A 13,901-nucleotide genomic window follows, 5' to 3' on the forward strand; every position below is an offset into this window, starting at 1 on the left:
CGGTGGCGGCAGCTCCCGGCGGGACCTCCCCTCCCGCGGGGCGGGGCCGGCAGCGGGGCGGGGCCGGCAGCGGGGCGGGCCTTGCCCGGGGGCACGCGGCCCCTCAGCACCCGCGGCCCGGCCTCTCCTCAGGCCCGCAGCGGGCGGGCTGGGGTCCCCTCGGCCCCGTCCTCCCCTCCGCCTCGGAGCGGGCGGGCCTGTCACCTCAGCCCCGAGGCCTGTCCTCCCCTCAAGCCCCGGAGCGGGTGGGCTGCGGTCCCCTCACCCCCGCGGCCAGTCTTCCCCTCAGCCTCGGAGCAGACAGGCTTCGGTGCCCTCAGCGCCGGGGATGTGTCCTCCCCTCAGCCCCGAAGCGGGCGGGCTTCAGTCCCTCAGCAGCTGTGGGGGTCCTACCCCCTCAGCCCAGCCACTGACTGGGGGTCCCATCCCCTCAGCACCAAGCTCAACCAGGCAGCCGTGCCACGCTCAGCCTGGGCACTGCCAGACTCGCCTGATGAGTGCCTGGCTGTGCCACCGGGCCTGGCTTCCAGGACTGGGGTGCCCTTTGTAGGTGTCAGGCCTCTGGCGGTGCTTTGGGGGGATACTTCCCTTAAACCCATGGCTTTAACACAGCAGACCCTGTCGTCCTATGCGATCAGTCCAGCAGTATGGAACTGGATGGCAGCTTCCTCCAGCTCCCCTCACCTCCATGGGGCTGCCAGGGCCACTGCCTCACTCCTTGGCTGTGCAGCCCCCCCTGCATGAGCACCTGGCAGGTACCTGGCCTTGCTCAGGGGCTTCAGGGCTATACTGAGCTGGGGTTGGCAGTTCCCTTCCATCAAGGGACAGCTACGTGTCGGTGAGTAAAAAAGAAAAAAAATATTTATTGTGCAATCTGCATATTTTGTCCCAAACTACATACACACCCTAGACAACATAAATAGAGGGACTGGACCAGCAGTGAGGTTCCTTTGTGATTGGCAGGGTTGGAAGATGCTGGTTCCTCAAAAAGTGGCTACAAGCCCTTCTTTCCATGAACATATACAATGCAGTGTAGGTCTAGGCAGCATACACATATACATACTCATGTAGATTTCTGTTTGTGGGGTGGCATCAGCCATGCACAACATAATCACATTATACACAGGGTGTGTTATACCTCAGCACCGACCACAGGCTCTGTGCGTCTCTGGCATCTCCTTCGCTCTTGAGTGAGGCCTTCCCAGTGGCTGAGCACTGCAGAGCCCCAGCGCCACCACGAAAGCCACCACGCCGCCAGGCAAGGAGGCACAGCGGCTACTCCCAGGGCAAAGGCAGCCATGCTCACAACCTCCTTCCTTCAGCAGGACCACAACGTGGCTTTGGGTGGTGGAAGACATTGCTTCAGCCCAGCCACCCTGTGTCGCCCAGGAGAAGCTGCGAGCAGAGGTACCCCATCCATGACTCCCTAGCTTCCTCCAGACAGAATCTGGTCTTTGGAGCTTTTTTTTCTCAAAAGCACTTTTGCAGTGAGGATGCATGTAAAAGTTCCGAGCAAAAAGTGCCATCTCACAGCTGCTTCCTTGCACCAGCCCAAGGGTCCACAGGCTGCCTAACCTCTCCTGTAATTCATGGCGAAACAATCATAGAGCAGTATCAGAGGACCGCATGGCTTCCTGCATCCCAGTCTCGCAAAGACATCACTGCCCCAGGAAAGGAAGGAGAGGGGTGGTGGGCTTCCTGCTTGCGTGGTGGCTGGGGCAAGACCAAGAAACAAGCGGGAGCTGGAGAGGGTTCTCCTGGGGAGCTCTACTCCCCACCAGAGCCAATGGCCAGCATCCATGCGGCCCCAGGCATCCAGCCCCGCTCCCCACAAAGCCTGCACTGCAAGCGCATCTCTGAGGCTGGGGCTTCACTGCAGATGGCACTTGGGAGGAATAACGCTGAGGGGTCAGTACCTGGAGGCGGTCTGGGGCACATCTGCCATCTGGCTCCCTGGCACCAGGCACTAGGGCTGGGTGAGCCTGCTGGCACCCTGGGACGGGGTATCTCAGCAAGCACACAACACAGGCTGGGAAATCCTCCAGACTGGGGCAGTCATCGCAGATGTGGGGAACAGTGTGGGACACTCACCCCGGCAGAGCCAACAGGGCTGGGGGCAGGCTGGCATTTCTGCTCCCACGCACAAGGACCCAGGCTGCTGGGCAAGCCCACCCTTGGTCCCCAGCTCAGCATGGCCCCTGGCTGCGGACAGGATGGTGGTGCCGTGGCAGGATGGGAGCTTTGCACTGACTGGGATGGGGCTGCAGAAACCATAGCAGGATGGGCCGTGCCCCCATGGGTGTTTGGGGAGAAGTGGGGTGTCATGGCTCCCCACACCCCACGCTGGGGCAGCAATGGCTCCTGCCACCCCAGCGCTCCCCCCCCCCCCCTCCAAAATAATGACCCCAAAACCAGCAAGTAGCAGCGAGAGACATGTTTGGGAGAGCCAGCCCCCACGGTGCCCCTGTCACAGCTCCCCCGCCACTACTCGAAGGACAGTAGGTCGGGATGGGGCCCTTCCACCTCCCAGCTGGGGGTATGTGGCTCCGTCTGCCCCGTGCTCCCCGGTGGCTCATGCTCCAGCAGCCCCTGTCTCCGCGAGGGCTTCTCTGTGCAGGGTGAGGTCTCAGCAGCCCTCTCGCCCACTCGCCTCTGGCTATCCAGGCTGCCCTTATGGATGAGGTCGGGCACAGGGAGGGCACCGGTGGGCTGGTCCCCGCTGGACTCTGGGGTGCCCATCATGCTGGCAACCCCAGGGCATTCTGGAGGGGACGGGTCCCTCATCCCCGACTGCTCCTCTGCAGGGTCAGGGTGGGCTGTGGGCGGTTCAGGGGGCTCTTCCGTGCTGCTCCTTGGGCTGGTCCCTGCCGGCTGTGGTGCGATGAGCATGTCCTGCGGGGTCTTCAGGGCACGTGGCATCCGCTTCTTGGTGACAGGGGGCGGGGGTTCCAGCCGGGGAAAGGCATCCAGCCCCACAGCCCTGCAAGCACAGAGAAGTCACATACAGCCCCGTGCTGAGGCCCCTCCAGCCTGTCCCAATGGCCCCGCCGTGGGGTGTACGCCATGGAGGTGCTCACCCATCCTCACTAGCCGGCTGTCCCGTGTCCAGCATGGCCCCAGCGCTGGCGTTCACCTCCATCACTCCCACAACAGGGAGGCCGGCTGGCTCCTTGCGGCGCAGGAGGTCATTCACCTTGGCCCCCACGGCCTTGCCCAGGTTGCGGAGGTGCTGGCTGCTGGCGGGGCGGGAGGGCTGCAACGGGGTGCCCGCCGTGGCAGGGATGTGCTGTGGCCGGGGGGTAGGTGCCGTGCTGGCGCTGGCGTTCTCAAACATGCTCTGGTCCACTGGAGTGGGAAAGAGAACAGAGAGGGGGTGTGAGCCAGGCTGGAGGGGGGACCCTGGCAGGGATGGCATGTCCCAGAGCTGCCTGCCAGTTCCCAACCCAGCAGCATGGGAACACAATCTGGGGGCCGGGGAGGCTGCTCCTGCGGCCCCGCAGAGGCTGTGGGCAGCCAGGCCATGCCAGGGCTGCACAGGGCAGTGCATGCACTGGGGATAGCACAGGGTGAGTTGGGGTAGCAGCAAGCCCAAGGCTCCACACTGGCACTGCCATCACACTGAGAGCATCTCTTACCTGACACCGAGTGACTTGGGAAGCAGGTTGTGGAAAGAAAGAGAGAGAGAGAGGATTTACCAAGGGAATGGCAAGGGGACAGCAGGCAAGTCCCTTCCGCGCTGCTGGGCAAGACGTGCTGCCAACCCCCTGCCCAGACCTGCCGTGCTGCCTGCAGAGACATCTCGTGTGGTGCCAGCCAGGCACCCACAAAGCAGCAGGGGCTCTCTGGGGCCACACACAGCCTGGGCTCTGCACTGCCCACCCCCACAAGGCTCCCTCTCCAGCCCAAGCTGGCTCTCCCCTTGCGCTGGCCAAGCTCCCCAGAGGTCCTGGGGGCTGAGCACACTGCCCAGAGTATCCTGCTATGTACTGCGCACACGTGTGACATCATGCCTTTTATGACATCAGCCAAATAACAGCATGGGTACTGTGGCACAGGAGCCACACAGCAGCTACGCGAGGGTGATGGAGAGCTTTGTGGAGCCCACCGTTTCTATCAGGGCCATGCCCTGTGGCACCAGGACAAGAAGCCTGGAGGCCCCATGCCCCTGGGGCACTGCCAGCCTTCCCGGTGAGCCTGCCATGGGGAGGGCTCCCCCGGGCACCCCACCCTGGGCACAGCCCTGGCACTGCTCAGCTTCCCGCAGCACAGCGAGGGCTGGTGGGCAGGTGGCCACGGAGGGGTTTTGCTGGGCACATCCTCCTGCATGGGTGGGGAAAAGGGGACCAGGTGGGTCTGTGGCAGCGGGTGCTTTCTGGGAACCTGGTGGGCTCATGCAGTCACACTCCACCTCTGAGCTACACTGGTTTCTCCCCTGTGTCTTCCCAGTAGGAATCCTCAAAGTTGTGGGTGCTGCCCCTAGGAGTGCCAGCTCAGTCCCCACCTTGCTGCCCCTGTGCCAGCCAGTGCAGCCCTCTGCGAGACGGCTCCAGCCGGCTGCTGGGTGAGCCCGGTGCTGTGCCGGTGCCTCAGTGCCCACCACCACCCTGCGCCCATCTCTACCCATGCCCCATGAGGGGAGGGATGCTACCCTCCATGCCGGGGGGACATACTGGGATAGAACCAGCCACCTCTGCATCCCATGGAGACACAGAGGAAGGGTCTCCAGCACAGCTCCCAACCCTGCAGGGGCCAGGTTCTTACAGGGACCCGTGAGTCACTGCAGACCCTTTCCTCCGCAGCCAGCAGCCCCGCAACCCCATCGGTCAGTGAGCCCCCTGCCAGTACCTGCACCATCTACCGGCCCTGGTGCTCGCCCTACAGCTACTTTGTGCGCACCGAAGGAGCCACCCAGCAGCACTGGGGCCGCCTCTCCTGCGGCTCAGCCACCAGCACCCAGGAGGACGAGGAGCCTGATGACCTCTCAGAGATTGTCTGCTCCTCCTCCGGCTCCTCAGACGAGCCCCAGCCCCCCGAGTGGGACAGGCTGGCCAGCAGCAGAGCCAGCATCATGGTCCGGGACATCCTTGCTGCTTCCCAGGGGCAGCCAGTGACCCGGCACGGCTACCAGTGCATGTCGTGCTGCCGCCTCTTCCCCACACTGTGGATGGTCAAGACCCACATCCAGCACAGCTCCCAGGAGGGCTACAGCTGCAAGGTGTACTACCGCAAGCTCAAGGCCCTGCAAGGCGCAGGAGGCTGCAGCTCCCGAGGCAGCGGTGCAGCCCAGCCAGCGGTGCAGCCGCCGCGGGAGGGCACTGCTCCATTGCTCCTGCCGGCGCCGGAATAAATCGTTTTAGGAGCAGCCAGCCCCGTCTGCCTGCTGCTCTTGCCTGCACAACATTTCCGCCATCCTTTAAGAGGCTCTTCCTGACTTCTCCTTCCCCAGCGGCCAAAAATCGCATGAGCCCCTGAAAGCGCCGCTTAGCATCTCTGCAGGGAGCTCTGCTGATGCTGGGGGTGCCCCGGCACCCATGAACTGTGGGGTCAGCCCTGAGACGACCCTGGGCTGTGCAGTGGTGGAAGGGGAAGGCTGAACCCCCCGCTACTCCCAGCAATGTTCAGGCACCTCGCTCTGGTGGGCACAAACGAGGGTCCCACTGGGGAGGGTGCTTAGGTTGGAGGGGTCTGTGCAAGGGATGCCACAGCCGGTGCTGACTCCCAGCGTGGAGGGGGAGAGAAGTACAGAAAGAGAGAGAGTCAGTGAGAAGGAAGAGACAACAGAAAGCCTTGAGAAATAGAAAGATTTATTTAGCAAAAGCCAGTCGACTAATGACAACACCCAAGGGTTAAGTGCACTTACATTGACAGATTGGTTTCCCAGATAAGATTGAGTCAACAGTTAGTAACACAACAGTTGTAGGAAAAGAAAGGACAAAAAAATATAGCTATAAATCCCCAGTCAAGGCCCATAACAAAAGTGAGAGGATAGAGGCATCTTGGAGGCAGCGCTGACTGAGGAGAAGGATCATTTACACATGTACACTTGTGGTGCAGCGGGACGCTGGCAGGGTCCCATCCAGCTCCAGCAGCACCCTCAGCCTGTGGGGCACGCACCACCGTCCCCTGCGGGCAGAGCGCTGGGCAGCAGCCTGAGCCCGCGGCTGGTCCCGACAGCTCCTTGTGGGGCACAGCCTGGGCTGGGCATGTGTGGCAGGGACGGGCAGGAGCAGTGGTGTGGGGAGATGGCTCAGCCCTAGCTGCTTTCTGAGACAGCACAGCCTGGAAGAGGGCTCTTGCCTGCTGCTGCTCCTCCCAGGCTTTCCCTTCATCTGCCCTGTGCGTAGGGCCAAGCTCCTGCAGTCCCCTCTCCTGCGCGATCTGTCTGCCCACATGGAAGTCGCGCTCTGAGCTCACCCACACATCCCTACGCTGCCTGCACCACGTCCTCTGCATGCTGTCATCCCCGCCTCTTCCTTCTGGGGAGACCAGCTTCCCACCCCATGCTTTCACCTCCAACCACTGTGAGCTGGCAGTGGGGTGTTGGGGTCCCCAGCAGAGGGGCTGGCACACAGCAGGGTGGGACAGGACATATGGAGGTATTGGTGGCCAGAGGACAGGAGCACCCGTGTCCCAAACAGCACCCACTCCCACTCTGCCTCCTCCATGGCCAGTGCAGGGGGCTCCCCTGGACACCAGGCCACTGCTAGGGACACTGAAACATCCATCCCTCCCACTAGGACTCTAGCTCCTCACAGCACCCAGCCTCCTGCGGCAGAGGGTGCATAGCACAGCCCGTACCGACCCCGAGGGTCTCACCCACACCTCACTCCTCAGCAGCTCTCAGTTCCAAAGGGCAGAAAGAAGTGATGGACCTTCCTCAGCAGCTGGGCTAAGCCCTGGAGGAGAGCAAGAGTTCATGTCTGGGAGATCCTCAGCTAGGGGTTAGTTGCAGGCAGATCTAGCAGAGACAGAGCTGGCAAAGGCAAGAGCAGCAGGGAAGCAACAAAGCAAAGCAGAAGCAGGATAGAAGGGTGTATGGGAAGGAAGGTAACGGTGCCAATTCCCACCTCATTGAGTGTTTCCACAAGGAGCAGGGGGGACATTAGGACTGGTTCACACCCCTTCAGCTGTGGCCTCTTACAGGCTGCAGCAACAGGCAGCTATTAAATGTGTTTGTAGAAAAGAAACAAGCTCTGGATCCCTTGGAGATTGGGATGATCTCCAGGTGGCTCTCAGCCATGGTTATCTTGGGTTCTGGTGGGGGATCCTGAGGTCTTGGATTCACTTTTCTGGAGGGTACAAACCAGAGGCAGGAAGGAGCCCCACTGCAGAGGAAGCAGTTTGCTCCCCATCAAGGGGTGGCAAATGTGCCCATCCCTGCGCAAGGTCGACACCAGCACTGCATCCCCCAGCCCTGGTCTGGGAGCAAACAAGTGCTGGGAAATGGGAGGGTTTTCTACAAAGCAAAGCAGGGAGCCTGTGGTGATGGGGGGTGCAGGGAAGTGCTTGAAAACGTGACTTGAGAGCACCAGAAAGGCTTTGAAACCTCGCAGCCATACCAAAGAGCCCAAGGACTGGACAATGAGGGAAAGGACACTCCACAGCCCCGTGCTGTCTGCCCCGGCTCCCTGCTCTGCACCAAGCCATGCCTTCCTCTCTGCTCCGCAGCCTGGGAGAGAAGTGGGCAGTGCCTGTGTGACCTCCCTCTGCCTTAGGCTGGGACAAACCCTGTCCTGGAAGCGCCACAGACACCATCACCTTGCCAGGAGCTGCTTGTGCCCGGCCACCCTGCACAACCTCACCTCATCCCATCCTTCCAGCTCCTTCCCAGGCTCATCTCCCGCTGCTTCACCTCTCACACGCCCTCGCTGACAGTGCACCATCACCAACCCCAACCACCCTGCTAGCATGGCCCTGGCCTCGTCCCCCACCCTCTCCGCCACGCAGAGAGCCAGACCACCCACCAGCAGCTCTGTCCCTGCCCACTGCCCTGACGCTGCCTCCTTGGTCCCTCTTGTCCCTGCTCACTGCCCCATGCCTGCTCTCTCATTCTCCCAGCGAAAACCTCCACCTGCTTTACTGCTGCCCCACCAGCAGCAGTGGCTAATCCAGCAGGGAGCCCCTTGTTTCTGCCCACCCTCGAAAGGCATCTTGTGGAGCTCAGGGACCAGGGGGTAGCACAAGCGGCTGTCAGCTCACTGTCCGATGCGAAGCGGGGACACTCCAGCTCAGCACACAAGCCCATGCACACCGGAGCGCAGCACACCCAGCGCACCCCCTCGGCACGGCTGCATCCTCACCTCCGCACACCTCCCGGCCGCGGGCTGGAAGAATCGCGCTCCCTTCTCTGCCCTCTCTCCCTCTGGGCTGTCCCATCCCTGCCAGGGCCAGGGGGCTACGGCCAGGGTCCACCCCAGCTCCGGCAGGGCCCGGCTGCTCTGCACTACCTCCTGCTGACCCCTACACCGCGATCTCATCCTCCAGGCTGTCACCCAGGTCCTGCCTGGGCTGGACATGGAGCAGGTGCGGCGGTTCCTCCTGGGACCAGGAGTCGCGCTCCTCGCTCTCGTCCGTGTTGGACTCATACTCGGAGGCGATGCCCGACTCGCGGAACTTGATGAGCTCCAGGCTGCCCAGCGCTGGCTCCGGGGCGGGTGGCCCCGAGCCTGGCAGAAAGCGGTAGCACTCCAGCTTCACCAGACAGTCGTTCCTACCTATGGGGCTGCCCAGGGTGCTGGGGAAGCCTGAGCCAGAGCCCAGCGGTGGCGGGTGGGTGTCCTCAGGCTGCGGGGTGGTCGGGTCGCAGAGGACGGGGAGGACGTTGGAGCGGAAGGTGATCTCCAGCAGACTGTCCTGGGAGCCCGCTGCAAGAGAAGGGCACGGCTGAGAGACAGGCAGTGCCACCCCGGCTTGCCCGGGCATCCCCCGGCCACCACGGCTGGCTGCAGACTGGCCAGCGGAGGATGGTCTGGGGCCGTTTCGGTGTCAGTCTCCCCACTGCCACCATTCGGAGGGGCTCATTTGGTGACACTGGTGCCTGGAGCTGCTGCTGGCCAACAAAGAGCCAGTTTTGCAGGACAAAAAGTTGTCTGTCTCCCACCCCAGCTCCTGCAGGGAGCTGAGGGCCACATCTGCTGGAGAAGAAGGTCAAGGAGGGGCTCTTGGGCAGGTAAGGAGCTGGCCTAGAGCACGCAGCCACTGGGGAAAGCAGACGTACAGCTGATAGCCGTATGTGACTGCCTGTCCATACAGCCCTCCCCATGCCCCTTCCCACGCTGCATGCAGGCACCCTGCCGCACATGCACAAGCCAGGCCAGAAGGGCACTAATACTTCCCTACACAGAACCACTGGAAGTGCACAAAAACCCCAAGAGAAACACGCACATGCATGTCCTCCACAGACCCAGCTAGCTGTGAGAGAAGAAGAAAGGGCAGGAGCGCTTACTGGTGGTGTTCCCCGCCAGCTTCAGCTCCAGCTCCTGCACCTGTTTGACCAGGAGCGAGATGTGCTGCAGCAAGTCCTTGTTCTGGAGCAGGAGCTGGTGCACGCGAGCCTGGGCCTCCAGCCGCGCTGCCGCCTCCGCGGCCAGCTGGTCCTTCAGCAAGTGGACCTGTGTGATGGGAAAGAAGGGGTCAGCGTGTGGGAGATGCTGCTTGAAGGCTGAGAGCTTCAACTCCGGCCACCCCTGCTCATCTACCGGGGCTCACCAGTATCCCACCAAGCTTTGATGAAGAAGCCCAGGTATCCGCAGGTACCCGCAGATGTGATGGGGAGCGGGGACAAGCAGCAGTGTTGCACCAGGGCACAGAAAATCTAGCGCATGGTCCCCTGGCCTCTCTGGTGGAAAAGCCCAAGGCAAAGGGAGGAGGCACTGACTGGAACTCTTGGCCAGGCACATGTGCCATGAATGCACAAGGAAAGGGCAGCCCAGAAGGAAGCCAGATGGATGCAGAAGAGAAGACAGGCTTGACCAACTGGATGGTGCTGGGCGTGCAAGCCAGCCCTGGCCGAGCTGCCTTTCTGGGCGGGTTTCCCAGAGACAGGGTCCTGCCAGCGGTGCCTGTCGCTAGCAGGGGCTGGAGCATCAGAGCTGCCCTGGAGCTGCAGGCAGCTCCGGCTGCAACAGGCACGACACGCCTGGAGCAACACAGATGGCAGTGCTGCTGGGACACGGTGGCTCTGGGGATGCGACCTGGCTGCTCGCTCTGGCCCCGGAAAGAAATGCCTGGATGTTAGTCCAGGGGGAGTCCATGGGCAAGAAGCTGGTTAATTTCAGCACAACTACGCGTATGCAAGCATCTGTATCACCAGCACCACGCCCCAGGGAAGGTGGGATGCTGCTGGGTGAGGCCAGCCAGGAGCCCCTGCCAGGGGCAGCTTGGGCAGCGCTCTGGTCTGAGCTCAAGCAAGGAGAGCCCCAGGAGCGTACTCTGGACACGGGAGAGCAGTGCAGAGCCACCCAGAGCCCACACCAGCTCAGCACCCCTTCCCTGCCACCCACCCACAGCTCCTACAAATGCCTGCAAGGACTGCACCAGCCACAGCTCATGGGCAACCAGGAGAGCACAGATTAAACATCAAACAAACAAAAACTCAAAACACAAAAGCCCCACCAACAAACACAAAGAGTTTTACCTTGGCCTGGAAATGACCTTGGGGAAGAGGAGGGCTGCTAAGGGTGAGGTGCTGCTGCGGCTACAGGGCCCCAAAAGCAGCCCAGCTGGGGACCACCTGCCCCCCTGGATGGGTACCAGGAGGCAGTGCCGCTGCTGCCTGCTTTGTCCTGAGCTGCCCAAACGCAGCCAGCGAGGCAGCGGGGCAGTGCCCTTGGCAGAGCAGTGCTGAAGCGCAGCGAGCTCGAGGCCAGGCCAGGGGCTGGGACTTGCAACTGCCCATGAAGTCAGACCAAGGGCAAAGGGGTGCAATACTTTGTACTCTGAGCAGGCAGCACAGAGAGAGCCCTTTTGGTTTGCCTGTGGGCCATCAGCCAGGTGAGACACTCGACACCATTGCAGCAGGAGCAACCGTCACCTCCTCCTCCTGCTGCCGCTGGTAGGGCAGGGCGGGCACAGCAGCATGGTGGGAAAGGGACTCTCTGCCCAAATACTGGTGGGTGAAGCAGAGACCCCAAGCCGAGCTGGCAGGGATGGAATCACATTTAAATGTTAAGCGGGTGCCAAAGCTTGGTGCTGGCAGCGTCAGCCTGGAAATCGCCCTTCCTTGCAGCCCGTAGCTGTCTCCACCACAGGTGCCTGCAGCAGGGGCCAGGTGATGCTCATGTGATGCCAAGAGAAGATGCGAGCACAGCCCAAACATCGTATCTTGCATATCTGGGACAAGACCCAGGAAGGACTCCTGGCCTTAATTCAAGACAACGAACTCTCACAGGTATCTGGAAACGTCTTGCAAAAGCAAGTGTCTGGTCAGTGAGGGAACTAAACGGCGTCTCATCCTCACCCAAGTAATTACAGGCCAACATAATTACAGGATGGTCCCCGTAGCAATAGACTAAGCACAGGCCCTGGTCAGCACAGTGGATCTCCCAGCTTTGTTAGTGAAGAATTAAGCCTGTGCTCACCACCACATGTTCAGAGAAAAATTGACTCGATACTTTTTGAGAGAAGATGACAAATGCCATTGACAGAGGTGTTGATGTAATGCATGCAGTCATCTGAAAGGCATCTGACATGATAGGACCCAACTTTCTTATTAATAAATTACAATACAAAATCACCACGGTGCGCACTGAAGAGACTGGGGAGCAGCTCAGTGACAAGAATCACCCTGGGGGTGGCCAGGGGTCCAGAGCAGGGCATCAGCTCTTAAGAGAGAGGGGGGTGAGGCCACTGGCTGCCATCCCAGGAGCCAGCCAAGAAATGGCATTAGGCTATTCCATAAGAAGAAAAAGAAACTGCCACCACAAGGCTCTGCAGCTACACAAAGACTGGGAATTACTGAAGGTGAGTAGTCCCTACCGCAGAAGCACTGCTTGCCTGGCAAGCTTTGCCTGTAGCAACACCATACTTGAGCAGACATCAAGAATTCCCCGAGGATGCAGGTCCCTCTTCCAGAAGGGAAAGCAGCTTCCCAAGACCATGACCCCAGCAGCCACATGGGCTCTTGGGGCAGCAGCTTGGCCAGAAGGACCAATACTGACTTTCTGATGTGAGAAGAAGAAAGCTGCCGCGAACCACAGCAGGCTGCTGGAGCTGATTGCTCAGGCCAGAAAGAAGGTCGAGCAATTGCAGAGAGCACCGAGATGGGTCAGGGAACAACTAAAGCTAAGGTAATCAGTTGGATGAAGCAGCTGGAGTTGCTTAAACGAGAAATACCGGCACAGAGAATGAGCTGTCAGCTGCACAGCCCAGGCAGCACTCGGCCGGGGCAAACGCTGAGGCCAGGTGCTGGCAAGCAGACAGGAGCCAAAGGACCAAGAAACCTGGTGGCACGCAGACCTAAGCACCTCATCTTTTGTGCAGGGGCCAGGGCAAATGGCCACTCCTCTCCCCTTGCTGCAGAGCCCAGGAGGTGGCCCCTCCCCATCCCCTTGTGCCCCAGCTTCCCCCACAGCCACCACCTCAGCATCTGGGCCTGGAGGCAGCCTGCCCTCCCCAGGGAGCTGCCCGCCTTCAACACCGCCTCGGGCAGCAAGCCTGCTGCTTCCCCTGGGCAAAGAGCGGAGGGGAGAACCTGTGCCACGGCTACTTGTGTCTGCTGCTGCTGCTGCTGCAGGAGCTGCTGGAGGAGCTGCATTTGGTGGTGGGCAGAGAGGGGTGTTCCCAGGTCAGGCAGCTGGGCGGACGAGGGCAGCAGCATTTTGGGCGACGCCGTCAAGATATCTTCAGGGTGGAGGCAGCTCTGCAAAACACCAACATCAAAAAGTGTGATCTTGTGCCCCTCGCCACAGAGAGCCACCAGGCACACACGGGCTGCGGCACAGAGCAGCCCCCAAAATACCCAGGAAAGAAGCTGCTGCATTCAAAGCAAATGCTCGCTTTGCTGGGGGTGCTGAAAAACTTCAAAGACAGTATTTTTTCAGTATCAAACACAGCCCAAATACTTCTGTAGAAAACTCCCGAAAGTGCTGATGCTTCTCATGAAATTTCCAGTGTATCAAAATAGTCTTTTTTTTTTTTTTTGCGTGCGTGCGTGAAAAAATCCCTATCGGCTCTGCCCCAGACGCTTTCCGTGTGGCTGCACACAGCTGAGGCTCAGCACAGCACCCTGGGCCCGGAGCCAAAGGGCTGCCCTGCGGCGGCAGATGGCTTTGACTGAGGAGCTGGGGAATGCTGCACAATCCCTCCGGATCCTGGGGCCCCTGGGATGCACATCAGAGCCGCCGGGGCTGGGGCCGTACCATGCCCTGAGAGCGGAGGGCAGGGACCCACGCACCTTGGCGTCGGCATAGGCGGTCGCCTCCTTGCCCACAGCGTCGAGGTCGGTCACGCCGCGGCTGAAGTCGAGGATGTCGGCTCCAGGCAGCGGCAGCTCCACGGCATCAATGTCCGTCTCCTCAGCTGAGGCGGCTGCCCTCTCCACGCTGGTGAGGCGGCAGGCTGTGGGAGCAGCGTCAGAGCAGAACACAGCCCGTGTGGAGTGGGAGCTTGCTACGCTGCGCCCACGGCATGGTGGGCAATGCCCACCGGTCGGTCCCCGCCGCCCCCACGCCACCCACCCTCGGGCTCTGGTACGGAGGCATACAGCTGTGCTTCCTGCTGCTGCTTTGAATGAGGCTTGTGGCCAAAAACACAGCCAGCCCCAGCACACCAAACCTGGGGAACAGCTGCCAAAACCCCTGATGTGAGACAAATGGGCCACCAAGAGCAGGAGACACAGAGACAGCTAAAGAAAGGTAAACAAGAGATTACAGGGGAAAAAAACCCAATAAAAACAGATGCTC

General features: G+C 60.9%; 1 protein-coding gene across 5 annotated transcripts in view; it reads right to left on the reverse strand.

Annotated features, from left to right (window-relative positions):
• Positions 1-839: 839 nt before the first annotated feature.
• Positions 840-13,901, reverse strand: part of NOS1AP (nitric oxide synthase 1 adaptor protein) — a 49,661-nt gene continuing 36,599 nt past the window's right edge. For 2 of the 5 annotated variants that reach the window (XM_080407018.1, XM_080407019.1), the window contains exons 7-12: positions 13,394-13,557; positions 12,692-12,859; positions 9,446-9,611; positions 8,715-8,864; positions 3,078-3,345; positions 840-2,980 (exon numbers count right to left, since the gene is read on the reverse strand). In XM_080407018.1, the coding sequence (XP_080263144.1) occupies positions 2,485-2,980; positions 3,078-3,345; positions 8,715-8,864; positions 9,446-9,611; positions 12,692-12,859; positions 13,394-13,557 (1,412 nt within the window). In that variant the 3' untranslated portion in view covers positions 840-2,484. Of the gene's footprint in view, positions 2,981-3,077; positions 3,346-5,786; positions 8,865-9,445; positions 9,612-12,691; positions 12,860-13,393; positions 13,558-13,901 lie in introns of those variants that run through there. The other 3 variants (XM_080407020.1, XM_080407021.1, XR_013931233.1) reach the window with 2 other exon arrangements.

Source organism: Falco punctatus (assembly GCF_963210335.1).
Source record: "Falco punctatus genome assembly, chromosome: 11".
Taxonomy (NCBI): domain Eukaryota; kingdom Metazoa; phylum Chordata; class Aves; order Falconiformes; family Falconidae; genus Falco; species Falco punctatus.